A 20,891-nucleotide genomic window follows, 5' to 3' on the forward strand; every position below is an offset into this window, starting at 1 on the left:
TCAGAAATGACTCTAGTGCAGGCTCCTCTCCAAATAGTTCTTTGTGGCTAACTAGATTTCAATGCTCCCTTTTGTGGAGATGGTATCCCTGTAAGGAAGCTGCATATCCACTTAACCCACACCTTTACCCCTATGGGGAAGTCTGGGCTCCCTACTTCCTAGGGAAAGCAGAAGATCATTTTCTTGACTGTTTCTTCTGTTATTAACCTCTCTCTGGTATCTGGGTTTCTTATTTAGGGGGAATAAAATAGTTTCTTTTGGCTATTTTCTTTAAGCAATTTCAGTTACTAACTATATATATATATATATATTTACTTTACTCAGATTCAATATGAATTTGAATCCATGTTCATTCACTCATCAAAAAAAGCATTTCTTAAGGGAATGCTTACTATGGTACTAGCAGCTATATAAATAGTGGTCAATAAAAGACAAAATAGCTCTCCTTGTTTATTATGTGGTTTACAGAGTATACAAATTTCAAGAATCTCTCCATAATTATAAGAATTAAGGTTAAAGGAACAGTAAGATAGTAAATTATTTTACATTTAGAGTCCTCCAATTCCCTGACTTCTTTACTTGAAATTTAATTGACTAGTGCCTAATACAATACACTGTATACTGAGACAGAAAATGAAGCCCAATGGGATAGGAGTCAATAGACTCAGCAAATTCTTCTGTTAATAGATCACTTCATAGATTTTCCATTAATAACTCTCAGGTCTTGATCAATTCACTTTATAGCCTTAATGCCTCATTCCTCTGTAAAATTATGAGGTTTTACTAAATGATCTCTAAAGACATTTCTGATTAAAAGAATTCTATATTCTGTAATTCCAACTTTCTTCTTTAGGGAAAATAACTCATTTTATGGGTTTCCAAAATTGCTAAAGTTCACGATTTGGAATTTTTTAAAGATTTAATTTATTTATTAATGAGAGACCCAGAGAGAGAGAGGCAGAGACACAGGCAGAGGGAGAAGCAGGCTCCATGCAGGGAGCCCGACGTGGGACTTGATCCCAGGGCTCCAGGATCACGCCCTGGGCTGAAGGCTGCACTAAACTGCTGAGCCACCAAGGCTGCCCTTGAGCCATTCAGGCTGCCCACGATTTGGAATTTCGAATACATAGGTCTATTTCATACCTTTTGAGAATTCAAAATTATCAGACAAAATGCCTTCTTTGAAAAAGTGTCATTTGAAATCAATGTTTACAACATGAAAAAAGTAAACTGAATGCCAAAGTTCAATCTCAAATGTATTATGAATTTAAAGCATGGGTTTCTTACATATAAATGACCATCACCTGGAAAGGAATTCTTTTCTGAAATAAAAATATTCCAGTCTGAATCTCTTCAAAATCTCTATTAATTTGACAAATTCTTTATCAAGAGACTCTTTGCGGTTTCCCAAGCTGTTCAGCATTAATATGCAAAGATTTAGTTTCTCTTCCATTATATATTTAAATTCCTACAAGAAAAGTCACAAGAAACCTCCACTATTCAAGTGTTAAATATAAAATAAATGCAATACAAAATACTGTGGTCATCCTTTCTCAATAGTATTCATGGTTATGAAACCCAAAAATTTTAATTGAATAGATACCAATTCTCAACTGCCCAAAGATTGATTATTCTTTGAACTGATTATCTCAATTTAACAAGCACTTATTGGGTACCTGTTATGTGCCTAAAACTGAGTTTTTTCTAATATAAGTGGTCCATGACCATTTATTTCATCAGTCGTCAGAATTGCTTTAGAATGGGATGAAACAAGGAAATGCAATAAAATCAGTATTTGTTGGTTAGCATATTAAAAAAAAAACTTTAAAAAAGAGTTTGTTAAAGGCGTTGAAATTAATATTCCAGAGTCTTCAGAGTTTATTCCTTGCTGTAACTTTACTTAGGAAGCTGATGGATGTTAGAAAGTTGTCTGGCAGTCAAGAAGTAGAGATAAGTAATAGATAAATTAATTTATTCTTATATGCTTCCTTTATAACAAAACTGGAAATAGCTGCTTAAAGTTCTCATGTTCTGCTAATTTCTGGGATAATAAAAATGTCAGAATTTCAGGAATAACATTTGCACAATCATTCCATTGAATTTAGAGAATTTTAATAGGTCAAGGAAAAATTCAGGCTTACAAGCAATTCTCAAAGGATGCAAATAATATACTTTTTCATTAAATCATTTTATCTATTGTCTCTTTAACATATATCATATGTCCTCACTCTCACTTTCTTCCTCACATTCACACACTTATCTTTACCCTCAGACATAGCTGCTCTCATCCTCAAGTTCACACTTATTCTCACCCTTACACGTACTTATCCTAACCCTCAGTCACACACTTACCTTCACCCTAACCCACACTTATACTCACCCTCATAGTCACACATACTTATCCTCACCCTCACATTCTTACTCTCACCCACATGCACACACTCACACACATCTCCAGACATACAGTCCATATATACCAACAGACCAAGATAGCAGAAGGCTACAATAAAATCTTAGAAGTGGTACTGCATATATAATGAGTATTACCTGGGTTAAGAAGGTAGAAGAAAAACCAGGAAAATCAAAAATATAAAACACTTACAGCAAGCTTGTTCTCCCACTTCTTTTTCACAGTAATTTCTGGATCAGTTACCCACTGCAGAGAGCTATCCATGAGAGTTTCAACTTTAGAAACTTCTTCATGCTGCAAAAGTTCCACATGTTCAACTAGGAATTCAGGTGAAAGGCATAGGCTCTTATATAAGAAGTAGTTTAGACCAAAGTTCTACTATATAATTAAGACACCGTACAAAATGCGACCCCCATGACTTTCCTTTATCCCAGGATGTTGCCATGTGTAAATGCTCTTATCAGGTGTTCTATATATGTTGAATATATACAAATAGAGCCATTTTTTCAAAACAAAATGTACTCATCTTTATTCTTCTCTCAAATAGTAGGAAACAAACATTTTCATGGATTTTTTTCCCCACTTATTAAACTAAATGCTACCTACTATATGCTAAGCACTGTGAAAGGCACTAGAAATAGTGTCATGAATGTGTTCTGTTTTCTATGGTCATCTTGTTTCCAGTCAAAAATCAAAATGGAGTAAGAGGTACTAGCTATTAGCCAGAAGGAAACTGTTTAATAGATATGTCTTCAGTCCTCTGAAACTACAGGTTAGCCTGTGGGAAAAATAAGCCCAAACAATTCCTATCTAATGATCAACCTGATTGAGGTTGAACTGACTGAGCCAGAACTAGATCAACCTCAGGGAAGTTTTTGGAAAAACTTCTCTTTTCATAGTAGGATTAATTTAGGTCTCAACAAAACACAGATATGCCTGTATCAGCCTATTCAGCAAATAGGCTGTAGATCAGTTATCTACAGATATTCCTAGTCAGTGAATCACCATAGTACACATGTTCTACGATTCCAGCTTTTTGAAGCATAGCTGTGAATTCCACTCCCTTTTGTTCAAGTTTTCTTAGTACTAGCAGCATTTCTTGGTCCATCATGATATCCAGAGATGACAAGCTAAATAAACTGCACTGCCACTCAGTTTCATTGTTATGAGACAATTATCAAATTTTCCACAACTCTGTCATTTTAATAAAGAACAGTGTTTTTATTTTATGAAAATGATGCTCATGGGTCAATATAACTGTCCCCATCAAAGAGTTCTAAGTAGTCTTACAAAATCTTCCTATGTTACCAAACAATGGTTTACATTTTCTCCCTAGGATGGCTTCAACTTAACATTTATTCATTCTTAAGGAAAAGCATTTATCCAATAGATAACATTTACATGTGGGTAATATAAACTGCTATGGCTCTAATTTTATGAAAAAGGGGAAGGTAAAGAAATTCACAGGAAAAAAAAACTGTTGGGAGGGTGTTCAATAAATCTTACTGAAAATAGATTGTTTTCTTTTGTCTTCCCCTTTCTTTCATAAAAGAAATTCTCAGATGATGTTTACCAAAGAATATTTCTTATAGTTCTCTCAAAGCATCCATGTCCTGTCATATTTTAGATATATGACAACACCATATTTAACTTTCTTTTTGTTGTCTACTGGAAAACGTTTACAGATTTCTTATTTCTAGACTCCAATTAGAAGACAAAATTCCTAATCCAATATTGGATAAACCTCAGAGTTAGAACTTTGCTAGCTGCTTAACCCCTGTTTAGAAGTATAGAACTTTACAGGCTGGCATCTTGACATCATTATTATCTCAGAGGACTGCTGTGGCAGATTTGCCACCATTTCATTCAGTCTGGCAGATTGGCTTGGTTTCAAAAACACAGTAAGATGATGAGTATTTGAAACAGAATGTCAGGAAAGCACAGCCCTCAGCAGAATGTCCAAGGCTGCCTGAGACAGCTTTAGATGAAGGCAGCATATGTTGCCCCTGAATCTTTGGCAAGAGAGATTCAAACAGCATTTGCCCCAAAGACATTTTTCCTCTCCTTTCAAGGTCATATCACAGCTGTCAGGAGGAGGACATTCTAACATATCCATCGTCCACAGATATGGAGAGACCATCAAAGTGGTGAAAAGAAAGCTAATTTTGCTAATAAGCATTTCCTAACATAACAAGCACAAACTGGAAAGCACAAAGGAGTGAAAATAGAGTATTGAGAGGGATACCCAGCATTTCATCCCCAGAAATGCTTTTATTTCCTCACATGCTGTAAAAAACTGGTTTTACCTAAAAAACTGAGAGTTAAATAATAATTCACTTGCATCTTAAAATTAACCAAAAACATGAAAATGCTAATTTCTGTTTAGAATGTAACAATCAATGCCATTTATATTGGGCTGCTACAATTACATTTTAGAGCAGAGCAATTTTGTGTTGTTTCTAAGCATCTTTATTTTTGGCAGATACATTTACTTTGGGGGTTTAGGAAAATACTGAAAAATAGTTCATGGATCTCTATTGTTACCTTTAGGACCCCAGGCTGGGGATCAACACAGGTACTTTCTCCTAAAAAGTATTGAGAATATAAAGATTTCTAAAGTCTGGATTCACTGAACACATGCTTCTTCAAATTTAGCCTTGAGCCTCACTATGGTTTTCAGCCAGAATTTGAAAAAGATCCTTTTTTTTTTTCTTCAGGTTAAGAGATTTTAGACTTGGATTCTAAAAACAATCAACAGATTCCTCAAAATGTCACAGGTACTCTTCAGCAAGTTTGGACCTTCACCTAATAGTAAGCTATTGCGTATGGTCTTATTTCAAGCTTTCCATTTGATAATTACCTACCTCTGCAGACTGAGCAAGAACGAGTTCACAATGTAAAGATTTTTCTTCTTCAGAGATGATACTATTACGCTCTCCACTAACATTCAACTGGATCCCATTTCTTGAAAAAACAAAAGCAATAGTCTAGTCTGGTTAGATGTGACTATGTTAAAAATCACCAAAGTGGGATTTATCACTAAACACAGTAAGCCCTTGTGTGCCAAAGACTGTATAAAGTATTCAGAAATAGAGAAATAAAAAGAGAGTCTCTGGACCCTCCAGGAGCTGCACCGACTAGTGACTCCAGGTGGTTGAAAACAACTAGGTCATGCTTGCTTGCCTGCTTGCTTGCTTGCTTGCTTGCTTATTTATTTCTTTATTTCTTTATTTCTTTATTTATTTCTTTATTTCTTTATTTCTTTATTTATTTATTTATGGACTGGAGCCAATAGTTAAAAATTAGAAACTTTCAATGAAAATCTAGATTTCTGGTTTTTTTTTTTTTTTTTTTTTTTTGATTTCTGGCTTTTCTTTAAAAAAGCATGATACAGCTACACTGGGCCCATATATTCTTTTTTAAAAAAGATTTATTTGAGAGAAAGAAAAAGAGAGAGAGAGAACGAGTAAGCATGCATAAGCAGGTGAAAGAGTAGAGGGAGAGGGAAAGAATCTCAAGTAGACTCCCTGATAAGCCTCAGCCCAAGATCATGATCTGAACTGAAATCAAGAGTCAGATGCCCATCCGACTAAGCCATCCAGGTGCCCCAGGCCCATATACTCCTGATTAGCTGGACTTCATCTGGGTAATGCATTTTTTTCATTTGTCATTCTCATAAGTATGTGCTCTTACCCCCAATGATTTTACTTATTTTTGTTATCTGTGTGGCTCCTGTAGACTCCTGGATTATCATGTTTTGCATATTAGAAAACAATTATAAGATGATGTGTGTTAAAAGGTAAGAATAGCATGTCATGCATGTACTCAAAGGGATTGCTCAATTTCAAGGTAAAAGAAAAGCAAGGGAGGGTCATAGAAAACTTGAGAAGGAGTTCTATTGGAGAAAAGCAGAGAAAACATCACTTATAAAAATATAGAAGAAAAGAATGTGGCATGTTCAAAGAATTGTATATAGCTCAGCAAATCAAGAATGTAGGGTAGAGAGGCACATAAGAAAATGCTGGTGAGAAGTTGCTTTACTCACATGATAAGTTCCTGTTGCAAGTGCTGTAATTCATGAGTCAGTTTGTTTTTATCCCCTCGTAAATTCTAGAATCACATACAACATTAGGCTATTTGTGTTACTTTAGTGGGGGATTTACATTTAAATAATTCTACTTCACGAACTGTGAGATTATTATGGTATACCTCTATAAAGTTTCCATATTCTATGATGGTTGACTTAAGTTCTTCTATACTTAAATCCTTCTGAAAAGCAGAAGAAAGAATAGCAAATAAATGTGTGAGTCTACCAAATCTTATTTAGTAGACTACCAATCAAAGCCACAGAACTGTAAATCCCCAAAGATGATAAAACCTTCTACCAATATTTTTTAAAAACTGAGCCAGTCTGTGTTTATGATTAAAAACACAAAAAGTATGGGACAGCAAGGCAGTTATACCTAATTGGTACCATTATATTCGTATTTGCCTAGTTCAATGGAATCAAAGTCTGACAGGTAATTCTCAAGTTCAAGTCAAAATTATATTATCATGACATACTTAAGGAAAAAAAAACTAGTCTACCTGCAAATGACTAATGAATTATTAAAGCATCCAATTTTATCCAGTTCAAATGATATGTTTTTTTAAAAAAATATTTTATTTATTTGAGAGATACTGAGAGAGAGAAAGAGCATGAGCGGAGTGAGGGGCAGAGGGAGAGGTCAACTCCCTGCCAAGCAGGGAGCCCGACATAGGACTCAATCCCAGGACCCTGCTGCTGGCCTCATGACCCAAGTCAAAGGCAGATGCTCAACCAACTGAGCTATCCAGGTGCCACTCAAATGATATCTATTAAAATCATAGTTTTATACTGTATTATCAGAGGGTATAGTCAGTGTCTAACCTGTAATTTTATCTCATGACTAGCATGGTGTTTGGCAAATGGGAAGTGCTCAATCAATACCTTATGAATTTGGGGCATAAATAAAAAGTGGTGGAAGGACCAGAGTTATGGAGGAGGTGAGCAGCTACCACTACCATAATGTCACTATATGGAGAAAAAGAACACCCATGATGCATAAAGAAAGTTGGTATGATATTCAGTAATCTGGTCGATGTTCACAATTCATAAATGACTCCTTTGAAACTTTGTAACATTCAGAGAAAGGAAAAGAGAAACACTGCTTTTCATTTACTTTCATGTCTTAGGATATGGAAGTTTATTAACTTAACTCTATGTCCTTCCTATGTCTCTTAAAGCCACCATAAGGGCATTTCTGCAGCCAGAATCTTTTCTTATCACATAGGCAATGATCACAGGATATAAAGATAAAGAGAATGGTTATCTAACTACCTACCTACCAATCAAATCAATCCAAATAGATAGAAAATAACTGGGGTAAGTATTCTTCTTTTTCCCTAAAATAAATGACTGTACACTCATTTTTGTTATTATGACTTAAAACTACATCATCATGCCTAGCCAGTACTGGCAAATTGGCACACTAATATTTATTACATAAATGGATAAATACCACCAAAAGTTAGAGAGGATATGTTAAAACTTATCCCAGATAAAGAAGTCAGTATTCTTTACTCAGAAGAACATTTTTGTGAAGTATTATAAAGGAAAGTCTTGTGACAGAATAGTAGAATCAGGTATCTTAATAGAAGTGAAGTTATATAAATGGCCATATTCATTATGATTTAGGGAGAGCTAGCATTCCCATGGGACTTCATAGAAAGGAACAGTACCAACCTTCTGCAAACTTGCATCTTTATTAAGCAAGGTGTTCTCATATGTACGTAATTGCATCTGAAAAGAGACAAATTTAGGGATGGCCATTGGGACATTGCTTTGGTAAAAAATGCCACAAAATCATTGCAATAGGGGGACATGTTTCTCAAGCACCTTTAATGTGCAGGTGTTTCTTACTTTATAAACAACTTTCACATTAGCCTCACAACAACTTGAGAGGCCAGGTTTGTTGCCCTCACTTTACCATTGAGGAAATCAAAGCTCAGCACACTATTGGGAGACTTGCCCAATGTCACATACAGTAAGGATCAGAACTGAGCCCACAATATGAATCTTCGCCTCTAGCCAAGTGTTGTTCCCACTATTTTACCCTTCCTATAATAAGACGACCAATTGAGTCTTTGTTTTTTTGGTGAAAATCTAGATAGGACATGAACATAGAGTCCATGTGAACATATAAAAGGCTCTTCTTCTTGGACAACAAGTACTGTAGAAACCCACAGATTATCTGGCAATATAACCTTCACTTGCCAAAATTTGATTAGCTAGATTGCAAGGGGGAAAAAATAAAAGACTCTTCCTCTTCTAAGAACATAGTTTAAAGTGTTTAGATATCTTTTAGCAAAGTGAATATATCAGCTTATTCAAATCAAAAGCAAGTTTGTTGGCAAAGACTTCTAATATGATTGATAAATATGTAATAATTGAATTGAAAACTGAGAAAAATAATCAACATAGACAGAAGTAGAATTACCATATATATTTGATATCCCTTCATAGTTATAAAGATATTTTCACATAATCATTTGAGTTTCCACCAAGCTTTGGGATTAGGTAGAAAAAATTATATCCATTTAGTAGATGAGAAAATTGAAATAGAGGTTAATTGCTTGTTTAAGGTCATAAAACTTTTAAGTAGACAAGACAGGATTTGAACCCATGTCTTCTCTTTCTACTACTAGTTTATAATAAGTGTGTTTTCCAAAAACAGTCATTCCTAGAATAAAATTAATTTGAACGTCTAAACTATGATTGATATATATATGTAATAATATATGTATATGTATACATACATATGGAATTTAGGTATCTGTTAGGAAACTTGAAAATTCCACATACAAACATGAAATTTAAGTAATTACATACATATACTACATCAAAAAATATTGCTTAGAGAAACTATTAGAGATGACAATAAGTGTGACACAAATTCCTAAGTTTATTAATATTCTTTCTTCAGTTTCCTGGTAAGAATGTATGGAATATATAACAAAAATATGCACTAGATATAGACTTTTTAGATATAATATACTTTAAAAAATCATTTGTGTAGGCTCTCATCCCTTAATTCAATCAAGGATAGATTTTTCCCAGCTCTCATTTTTTGCATTAGAAAGTATAACAGCTGAAATCTTTACTGATTAAGGGATTTACAAAACTAGCTACTCTTAAATTAGAAATTGCTGCTGTAATAAAAAAAAAAATATAAATAGTAACAAGTGTTGGCAAGAATGTGGAGAAATCTGAGCCCTCCTGCATAGCTGGTGGAAATGTAAAATGGTACTGGAAGAGAGTCTGGGAGTTCCTAAAAAGGTCAAACTTAGGGGCACCTGTGTGCCTCAGTCAGTTAAGCATCTAACTCTTGATTTCAGCTCAGATCATGATCTCAGGTTCATAGGATTGAGCCCTGTTATCAGGCTCCATGTTGAGTGTAGAGCCTGCTTAAGATTCTCTCTCTCTCCCTTTTTCTCTGCCCACCCCACTCACATGTGCACACTCTCACTCTCTAAAAAAATTAAAAAGTCAAACACAGAAACACAGAGTTATCATATGACTCAGTAGATCCACTCCTAAATGCATACTTATGAGAAAATAAAGATTGACACAAAAATATATAATCAAATGTTCATAGAAGCATTATTCATGACAGTCAAAAAGTAGAAACAGTCCTTTTTTTTTTTTTTTTTTAGTAGAAACAGTCCTAATACTCATCAACCAATGAATGGATATACAAATTCTGGTGTATCCATAAAATGGAAAATTTTTCAATAATAAAAGGAAATAAGGTATTAATATGAGCTCTAACATAAATGAATCTTGGAAAACATTATGCTCAATGAAAGGAATCAATCACAAAAGACCCCACAGTGTATATGATTCCATTTATATGAAATGTTCAGAATAGGTAAATGTCTATTATAGAGACAAAAAGTCTCTATAGTGGTTGTCTAGGGTTGCTGGGGAGTGGGGAATGACTGCTAAAGTTATTTCTTTTGGGATGACGGAAATGTTTCAAAGTTGTTTTTGGTGATAGTTACCCAATTCTGTGAATATACACTAAAACCACTGACTTACATACTTTAAGTGGATGAATTTAATGGCATGTGTGTTATATATCAGTAAAGCCATTACATTTTGAAAAATAGAAATTGTGTTTCATACACTGTCATTCAGACATTTTGAAGAACACAAATTTAAAAATGTATAATCAAACATTATTTTGTCAATAAGTCATATACACTTTCATAAAGTAATATTAGTTTGACAAAAGAAAATATTTTACCAGTATTTGGGAAGTGCTTACTTGGTACTCTATCTCAGTTTTAGACAATTCCTCAATCTTCTTTTCCAATTTATATATATCCATAATGTTCTTAGTATTCTGATGTAAAAGAAGATAATATTCTTAGATTTAGACAAAAAAGAATAAAAGAACATCACAAAGCTTTTTTTAGGAAGTGGTATTTTCATCATTAACATCACAATCTATTTTAAACTAAGGGACAAAACTGAAGACTTTATCCAAAAATAACATGGTCCTTGTAACAAAACCATCCAGGAATACTCTTGAGAGATCCTTCTTATCTTACATGGTCACTCGACCATTCACTGCCCAGTCACATCTTCAGACTTGTCATTCCCAGCAAGTATGACCCCACCATGATTTTAATTATAAATATTTCACTCTTGAACCACCACTTTCTCTTTCCAGATTACTTTTTTGAGAGCCACCTAAACTTTAGTCCCTACTGAAGCCTGCAATCCGTTGTTTCTACCCCATTCTCATTATCCTTCCATCTCCTTATGAACTCAGTCCCCTCTTTATTCACCTTAAATTCATCCATGGTCAATCATTACAATAACCTGTCTTCCACCTCCCCTCAATTCCCTTGCCTCTCCCCTACCTACTTCTTAGTATTTGCTTAATTTCAGCTTGCTACCCACTCCATGACAGCACCCTTCCAGATTAAATATTGTTAAAGAAAAATACAAATGAACCACCAGGTCACACATTCAATCCATAATTTTTAACTTCAGTGTTTACTGGTGATCATATCATACAATTCTAGTCCATTCACTTGGCCACTGGCTTAAATCAGGGAAATTACACCAACTTCCCCACCCCCACCCCCACAACTGGTGTTGACCACCTGCTTTGTAAACAAAGCTTTTTCAAAACACAATGGCCTATTTTTTTCATATTGTCTATGGCTGTTTTCATATGACAATGGCAGAAGTAAGTGGTTACAGAAAAGGCCTTTTAGCCAGGGAAGCCTAAAAAATATTTACTATCAGATCCTTTACAAAATGTTTACTAATTCCTGACCTATTTCATCCCTTCTCTCTCCTTGAGCTTCCCATACTTCCTCCAACTTTCTCAGCATCAGCCAATGACTTTGCTTTTATCTCACTGAGACATTAGCAACAATCAGAAGAGAACATCCATATCACCAGAACATATAATAAATACCCTTGGGTAGGTTATAGAGCATTTGCTGATCTAACACTTCTCTCCACCTCCGCTCACCTCTGCATCAGACAGCCTCCGTAAATTCATGCCTGCATGTTACAAAGCCTTGTAATTGGTCTCCCACTTTTTTCCTTGTTCCACTACCATTTTTAAACCCAGAAGCCAGAGTTATCTTGTTAAAATAGAAATTAGATCACATTTCTGTTCTGCTCAAAACTGTCCAATGGCTCCCATCTCAATCAGCAGAAGCAGCCAGAGTCCATACAAGGCCTCTATGAGACACTGTGGGTCTGGCTCCCTGCAGCCCTCGTCTGTAATTCTTGTGCTTGTTATCTCTGCACTGACCACACTGGTCTTGGTGTCCTTCAAAAAGAGCATGCAGGCTGAGCCTGAGGACTTAGAGCTTATGGCTTCTTCTGCCTGGAATGTTCCTTCACTGATAAACATCCTTTCATTTTTATCAAATGATTAACTTCATAAGGCTACTTTTCCTAACCACTCTACTTTAAATTGCACTGTCCCACAATTCTGTTTTCTGCTTTTCCTTCCTCCATAGCACTAATCACCACCTAATATGCTAGTTCCACTTGGGCTTTTGTGCATAAGCTCGTATCCTCAACACCTAGAATAGTGCCTAGCTCACAAAGGTCTCCCAATGAGTATGTTTGAATGAATGAATGAAGTGAGTGAAAGTAACTACCAAGCTATTGTGCTGTTACTTTTCACAGTGCATCAGATTTTTACCACCTAAAGGAATCTCAGCTAGTCATGACATTGATATGCTTTTTCTAATGCAAATCAATAATTGCAATGCTCTCGTGATGAAGGGTTCCACATCTTCGTCCTAATACCTCAGGACGTCCTAATACCTAATACCTCTAAATTCAGTTCTGTACAATTCTTTGATGCTAGCCAATCCTCTTAAATATGAGGAGAAAAATGTCTTACACTGAGAGCTTAACCATAAAGTACTAGTTTCATGAAAACCTGGCCTTGTTGCTATACCACGTCTAAATCTAAGGTAGGGTTTCTTGACAGTCTTTTAATTGTTCCTTTCCAACCCACTATAAAATTTCTTTAATGTCCAGTTGGCCCATATTTGAGATAATGCTCCATCAGACTGTTCATTACAGCTTAATGAATACCCCTGATAAACCCAAATAAAAACCCGTACATAAATTTGACATTTTAAAGATAATTATAGAGAATTTTCTTCCAAAATCATAACTTATGAGTAGCTCTGTTACCTGTTGCTTCAGTGCTTTAACTCTGTTGATTAAAAAATTTAAGGCATAGGATAATTTTTTTTAGAGATTTAACTATTATTTCCTAACATATATGAAGTACATTACAATTCATCAAATAGCTTCACATGTATTATCTTAATCCCCAAAGTAACTGTAGGGAATAGATATTATTAATTCCAGAAAGCTAAATGTTTTTTCTAAAGTCAGACTTTCAGACAGTGACTGGGTCTTAGATTCAAGACTTTTTCCACCTATTTCAGTGGAATAATGGAAAATTATTAGATAATGTCTACCTTTTCCTTCTTGATTTGTATACTTTTTTATATAAGTTAATTTCATTTCATTTTAAATCTGAATTTCTTAAACCCCATTCCTTCCATGGATAATTACAAGGTAATAACGTATTTCTGTTCAGACATGAAAGCCCTATCCACTCTTCCTCATTTGACAAAGCAATATGGTCTTTGGTTCATAGGATCCTGAATATTCGGAATATTCACATGATTTCTATTTAATCCAGGGTCTGAACACATGCCTATATGATTTCCATATGTTTTTCTGTACCTGTTTTTAGTAATTTCAACATACCTCTTCTTGGAGAATCCGAATCTTAAGAATCAGAGCCCGGTTTTCTGTCTCCTGATTCATTGAGAGAAAGGAATCAAAAAGCACTTAGAAATTTATTAAAATACTTCATATTTATCTCTAAGACTGACATTCTTTCTCTTTCTCAGCTTTAAACATGGTATTGAGAGATCACAAATGAACCTAGTCTGAAAATATTCTCAATATGAAGCTAAACCTTTGACTTCTAGTTTCTTGGGATTTGTAAGAAATCACTCTTCTCCTTGGCTCAATCTGACAGGGAGGGAAAGAGGGAAAAACAAAAAAGGAATAGCCTGGCTTCTTTCTCACCCTCCACTTATGATAGGTAGTATGAATTCATCTATTTAAATGGCACCTTGAAATCACAAAAAGTTCTAGCTTTCTACTTGAAGCTATGGATATTCTCAAATTCAATATTACCAGAACATATGAATGTCAAAAACCATTTTATAATTAAGAGCATCAAATTCAGAACCACAAGAAGAAAAAATATTCTAGGACAAGATATATGCCAAATGTTAGCAGCAAATCTCATGGATAGGGTAAGTTAAGGATTTTTTTTTTAAGATTTTATTTATGTATTCATGAGAGACATAGGGAGAGAGAGAGAGAGAGAGAAATAGAGAGAGGCAGAGACACAGGCAGAGGGAGGACCAGGCTCCATGCAGGGAGCCTGACACGGGACTCAATCCCAGGTCTCCAGGATCAGGCTTTAGGCCGAAGGCAGCGCTGAACCACTGAGCCACCTGGGCTGCCTGTAAGTTAAGGATTTTGTGGGATTTTATTTTTTCTTTGTTAATATGTACTTCCTCATTTTTTTGAGGGTGGGGTACGATGAGGGGTGGTGCAGAGGAGCAGAGGGAAAGGCAGGGACAGTATCCCAAGCAGGCTTCATGGTCAGTGCAGAGCCCACAACCCTGAGATCATGACCTGAGCTGAAATCAAGAGTTGGAGCCACAGCTGGCCAAGCCACCCAGGCACCCCTGCATTTCCTCATTTTACAGAGCAGACAGGTATTATTACTCCTATAACATAAAAATAAAAGGGGAAGCAGCTCAGGTTAAGATGTCATTTGTGCAAGAATGAAAGGACACACACACCACGTAATTGGAATCTGAAGAGCTGAGTTCAGTTGTAGCTCTACATTTATTAGATAATTGACTTTGAATAATCAAAACATCTCTGGTCTTTACCTATAACTATTAACTTTTTAAATTGAAGTACATTAACTTCTATTTTTACCTCATAGAAGTTCTATGACCAATGAGATAAAGTAGTAAAAATTCCTTTGAAATTGTAAAACACTATAAAATGCAAAAAGTTAGGGTTGTATATCTAGGACTCTGCACTTTTAACAATAGCAGCTAACAATATTGAGCCCTGAGAGGAAAAAAGACATTATTTGCTTTACATGTATTAACTTATTTAACCCTTCCAGCCCTCGGGTAAGTAGTACAGTTATCTTCATTTTATATGTGAGGACACTAAAGATGAAGAGGTTATGTGGTTTGCCTAAAGTTACGCAGGCATTGGAGTCAAGACTTGGATGCCAGCAGTCTGACTCCCAAGAGTGGCTACTTGATCATTTCTCAATATTTCCTCTACATACAAGTTCCTCTGTGGTACCAAATTGAGCCTTTCCTGTACCACATTCATAGAGACTTGTAGAGTCACCTGACAGTCAATGAGTCTAATCACCACATTTTGCTACTGAGGCAGGAGCTAAACTAATCTGTGTTGGTTGTAGGAATGACATAGATCTGGAACCCAAGTCTCCTGATGGCTTATAGATCTAAAAATGAATTAGTCTGAATGACTTTAATCTGACTTCACCATTGTTAGCAATGCTAAAATACTGCTGGAATTTATCAGGATTTTGAAGATTATTACCAAAGCTCTAAATAATAGTTTAACATTCTTAATTTAAAAAGACTACTTTTTTGGCAGTTGAGGTAAAGCTTAATCTAAATGTTTTGCTCTTAAAATTTCAAGCCTGTGTTTATTTAGTGTAAGGACTTAATTATGGGGTTTCTTAGTAACCTGTAAGTACTATGATAATGAATTTTTCTTTAACCTGAGGAAAAGGTGAAAATTTGAGAACTTTTTTTAGGAAATTAAAGTGGTTTTTAGCATCAGGTATTCATGAATTCACCTATCAACTTCAGGAGGCATTACAGAGATCTTCTAGATCTTTACAAACCATTGTGAATATGACTAATTTGTAAAGAATTGATTGAAAAGAAAAAGTTTATCCTATTTGTGTTTACTTTCCTAAGGTATTACGAATTCATTCATCAGCCTACTGACTTCTGATTTCTGCTTCCAAACCAGCCCTCTTGGATTTCAGTTATGTAAACTATATGCCAATTTCCAAGTACTTGGATGACTTACTAATTGTTTGTTCTGGGCTACAGTAATGGTCTTCTGCTCTTCAGAAGCATTCATACTAACTTTCAGTTCCTCCAGTTCTTCTTTTAACAGATTTGTTCTCTTAATAGCCTGGTGGGCACTGTGGGGGTGGGGGGAAAAGGCAATGAGCAAAACCTCAAATATAACTGTCAAAGACACAAAGTAAAGTCAAGGACTATTTTTGGACCCAAGCTTAAAACCACTAAAAGCTTAAACCAGATGCCAACAAGAGTATAAATATACCCGTGATCTTTCACAGTCCTTAGAAAAGGAAGAGATTTAGGGGGGTATGGTGGGGAAAGAGAGATGGAAAGAAACAAACATATTCTTGAAGATAAAGATTTGGAGTCTCCCTTCAAAATTAATCATTGGCTGAATCACATGGTTCTTCCTTCCACTAAGATATAGTATTTAGTTAATGCAATTCTACAAATATTTATTGAATAATACCATGTTCCAAGTGCTGTACCCTATAAGGAGGCCTATGATGGTGAGCAAGAGATACAGTCCTTCTTGTCATTGTAGACGTTACATACTAGTGAAGGAGAGGACAACTAAACAAACAATTACAAATGGTGTCTATTTATTTTACTTTAGAAATTTATTATTTAGCATTGTTTACAATACCAAAGCATTGGAGACAACCTAAATATCCAACGAAATCTATTAAATGAATTATGATAATCTATATCATGGAATTGCTTATTTGTATTCCCACTGGATTATGAACTATTTTCTGAGCAGAGTCTCAAAGAAGATACAATTTTTTTCCTTACTAAGGAATTACATTGATCATTCAACAAATGTTCATGGAACTCCAAATTTATGCCAGGCCCTGAAGAAGACAAAAGTGAATCCAATCATGAGAACTCTATACTCCCGGATCTTATAGAAGAGTAAATAGACAATTATAGTTTTAATACGGTCATAATTATAATACAATCATAATTATAATACAAGATTGGAGTGAACCCAAGTTCTGTAGACACTGTATAAAAGGCAGACAGGTCAGATAATGGAGGGGTAGGGAGGGTGGGTTGGAGGTGGAGAACAACCTGAAGCCCATTGAGGGGCTACAAGCAGATATTGTTGGAGCCTAGAGTGGAAAATAGGAGTAGAGATAAGCAACAGAAACCCCATTAGGAAGGACTCTGCAAATTGAATGTCATCCTGATATGATAGGGATCCATCGGAGTGTTTAAAGCAGGGGCATGATCTGGTCAGACTGGCATTTAGGGAAAGCATTCCTGCCCATTTTGGAAAGGCAGGGAGACTAATCAGGAGGTTGCTGTAGTAATCCAGGTGAAAGATGATACTTAGTTGAAGTAGTAGATATAGAAATAGAAAGTAAATCTTCTTGAGGGATAATAAAGGAGGTAAAATTAACAGGGCTTGCTATCTGATTTAGAAGTGAAGGCAGAGGAAGACAAAGAAGATACGGATTTCTGGCTGGCAAACCACTGAAAGGATGAGGGAGGGAGCTATTCTATGGCAGACATTCTACTGAGCACTAGGGTAATCAGGATGAGTAACATATGGTTCCACTCATCCACACAGTCATAGACACATTTTAAAACTGACTTATCAATGAATCTCTCATAATATAGTTGGCCCTTGAACAACATGGGTGTTATGTGCACCAACCTTCCTAAAATATCTATGTATAATTTTTGACTCCCCCAAAACTTAACTACTAATAGCCTATTGTTGACCAGAAGCCTTACCAATAAGATAAATAACACATATTTTCTATGTTACATGTATTATACACTGTATTCTTGCAATCAAGTAAGCTAGAGAAAATGTTATTAAGAAAATCATAAGGAGGGACACCTGGGTGACTCAGCAGTTGAGCGTTTACCTTTGCCTAGGATGTGATTCCAGAGTCCCACGTCAGGCTCCCCACAAGGAGCCTGCATCTCCCTCTGCCTATGTCTCTGCCTCTCTGTGTCTCTCATGAATAAATAAAATCTTTTTAAAAAATCATAAGGAAGAAAAATACATTTACAGTACTATACTGTATTTATTGAAGGAAATCCATGTATCAATGGACCCATGAAGATCAAATCAGCGTTATTCAAGAGTTAACTGTACTTAGCATGGGAATTTGCATAGAGTAGGAGTTCAACTGAATCACAGAATGCTTTGGATACCCTCCAGTTCCATCCATGCGAAGCAAATGGTGGGTATTTGTCATTTCTAGTGCCTGAGTAATATTCCATTGTGTGTATATACCACATCTCCTTTATCCATTCATCTTTTGGTGGACACTAAGGCTCCTTCCACAGTTTGACTATTGTGGACATTGCTGCTAGAAACATTGGAGTGCAGGTGTCTTGGTATTATGCTGAGTGAAGTAAGTCAATCGGAGAAGAACATTCATTATATGGTTTCACTTATATGGGGAATATAAAAAATAGTGAAAGGGATTATAGAGAGAAGGAGATAAAATGAGTGGGAAAAATCAGAGGGTGACAAAACATGAGAGACTCTTAACTCTGGGAAATGAACAAGGGGTAGTGGAAGGGGAAGTGGGCAGGGGTGTGGGGTGACTAGGTGACAGGCACCAAGCACTTGATGGGATGAGCACTGGGTGTTATACTATATGTTGGCAAATCTAACTCCAATAAAAAAATATTGAAAAAAAAAGAAAAAGAAAGAAAGAAAGAAAGAATTTAGATACACACAAAAAAAGAAGGCTTTGGATAGATCCACACTTCATCAGTAGGCTTGTTGGTCTTCAATCAACAACACTACCTTGATTGACATAAAGAACATCATTGTTGGAAAAGAACTGACAAACATTGGTGGCAAAAGTCTAAAATAGTGCAGCTACTTTGGAAACAGTTTAATAGTTCTTCAAAATTTTAACTATAAGTCACTGAAGGGCAATTTCACTTCTAGGTATATATCGAGGAGAACTAAAAGCCTATGTTCACACAAAAACTTGTATAGAAATGTTCATAGCAGTGGTATTTGTAATAGCCAAAAAGTGAAAATAACCCAAAACAATGGATACCATTGATTACCATTGTAATTCATTCTCTGAACAATGGATAAATAAAATGTATATGCCCATACAATGGAATATGATTTAGCCACAAAAAGGGACGAAGCAGTGATATATGCTACACCAAACTCTGACAACATGCTAAGTGAAAGAAACCAGGCACAAAGGTCACATATTGTATGATTCCATTTATGTGAAATGTCCAGAACAGGTAAATCCAGAGAGACAGAAAGTAGACTAATGGTTGCCAGAGCTGAGGGGAAGGGAAATGGGGAGTACCTGCTAACAAGTATGGGTTTCCTTTTTGGAGTAATGAATTAGATCATAGTAATTGGCTGCACAACCTTCCAAACATACAAAAAAAATCCCACTGAATTGTACATCTCAAAGGGTAAATTTTTACCCTTTTGTGAATTATAACCCAATTTAAAAAATAATTATAATAAAATAAAATAATATATATTATATAATATAAATATAATAATATATAAATATATAATATAAATAATATAAATATATAATAATAATAATTATAACCCAATTTTAAAAAATGAAAAAAGAACAGAAAGCTCCCAGCACCCTGGACCATTCTCTATGGTTCACCTTTTTATCTGATGGCGCAATTCAGTATAATCCTGTGATAGCTGGCAATTAGCTTCTTCCAAGGTTTCTAATGCCAATTTAAACTTATTATTTTCTTCTTCCAATTTCTGCTTGTTAAAATGCAGGTCTGCTACATAGGTAATCAAATCAGACATCTCTCTGTAGGTGAAAGAATGAATGAGAATAATCTTCAACATCTCCAATTCCTTCCAATCAAAATAAGGCATATATTCACTGTCGGATTTTCTGCTTTATCCCCTTCCATCCTCATAAGTGTAGTCCATTTATACAATAAATATTTATTCAAGCATTGCTACAGTAGCAGATTTTTCCAAAATTGCCCAGTGTTCAGCATCTGCCAGTTGTGAAGTCAGCTGGCACAGCTTTTGTTAAATCTTTTCCACTTCACTCCTTACATTTGCCTTTGCCTACAATGAAGAGTTCCCATTTTGCCTGGGTTATGAGAGTTTCTGAAACAAATTGACACATTGTTACTCTTTCAGCCAAGGGATCTTGGCGGGTTTTAATAGGCCCTTAACTAGGAAAGAATTCCTAGAGACTTATGTTTGTAGCCTGTAGCTCACGGCTTAGTATTCATCTTTTGTAATATTTTCTACAGCATGTTAGTGTTTGTGTCACCCTGGACCCTGATATTACATCACAGACCCTTTGAGAGTCTAGACTGCGTGTTTCATGGAGTCCCAGGCCTTCCCTCCTCTTTGCTATATTATCCCAGTGTTTAACTCTGCTTGGGTACACGGTTCCTACCACATCTTTTTGCATGAGCAAACCTAAAGAGACAGAATTGCCCCTCCTTGATATATAAAACTCACATTTAGCAGAAAACAGCTTTTCTCATTGATATCTAAAAGTATCTATTAAAGAGGTGCTTTAAAAGCAATCCCCAAAGAGCTTAAAGTCAATGTTATAACTCTACCTCAAATGAATTTGTTTTCCGTGGAAAACACATAAAAAGTTAATGTAGGAGAAGGGTTTTATTAGTGTGAAAATGTTGATTTATATAAAACTAGTCTTATATAAATCATGTTTCTAGTGAAATTTCTTCTGATGCAATTGGGACAGAGTAGTCA

General features: G+C 35.4%; 1 protein-coding gene across 1 annotated transcript in view; it reads right to left on the reverse strand.

Moving 5' to 3' along the window:
• IRAG2 (inositol 1,4,5-triphosphate receptor associated 2) overlaps positions 1-20,891 on the reverse strand; it is a 121,904-nt gene that overhangs the window by 66,818 nt on the left and 34,195 nt on the right. Inside the window, 11 exon segments of the mRNA XM_072798619.1 lie at positions 1,305-1,468; positions 2,603-2,704; positions 3,435-3,602; positions 5,275-5,374; positions 6,456-6,520; positions 6,620-6,679; positions 8,175-8,231; positions 10,759-10,836; positions 13,761-13,811; positions 16,170-16,287; positions 19,801-19,959. Coding sequence (XP_072654720.1) covers positions 1,305-1,468; positions 2,603-2,704; positions 3,435-3,602; positions 5,275-5,374; positions 6,456-6,520; positions 6,620-6,679; positions 8,175-8,231; positions 10,759-10,836; positions 13,761-13,811; positions 16,170-16,287; positions 19,801-19,959 — 1,122 coding nt within the window.

Source organism: Canis lupus, chromosome 25, assembly GCF_048164855.1.
Source record: "Canis lupus baileyi chromosome 25, mCanLup2.hap1, whole genome shotgun sequence".
Lineage (NCBI taxonomy): Eukaryota > Metazoa > Chordata > Mammalia > Carnivora > Canidae > Canis > Canis lupus.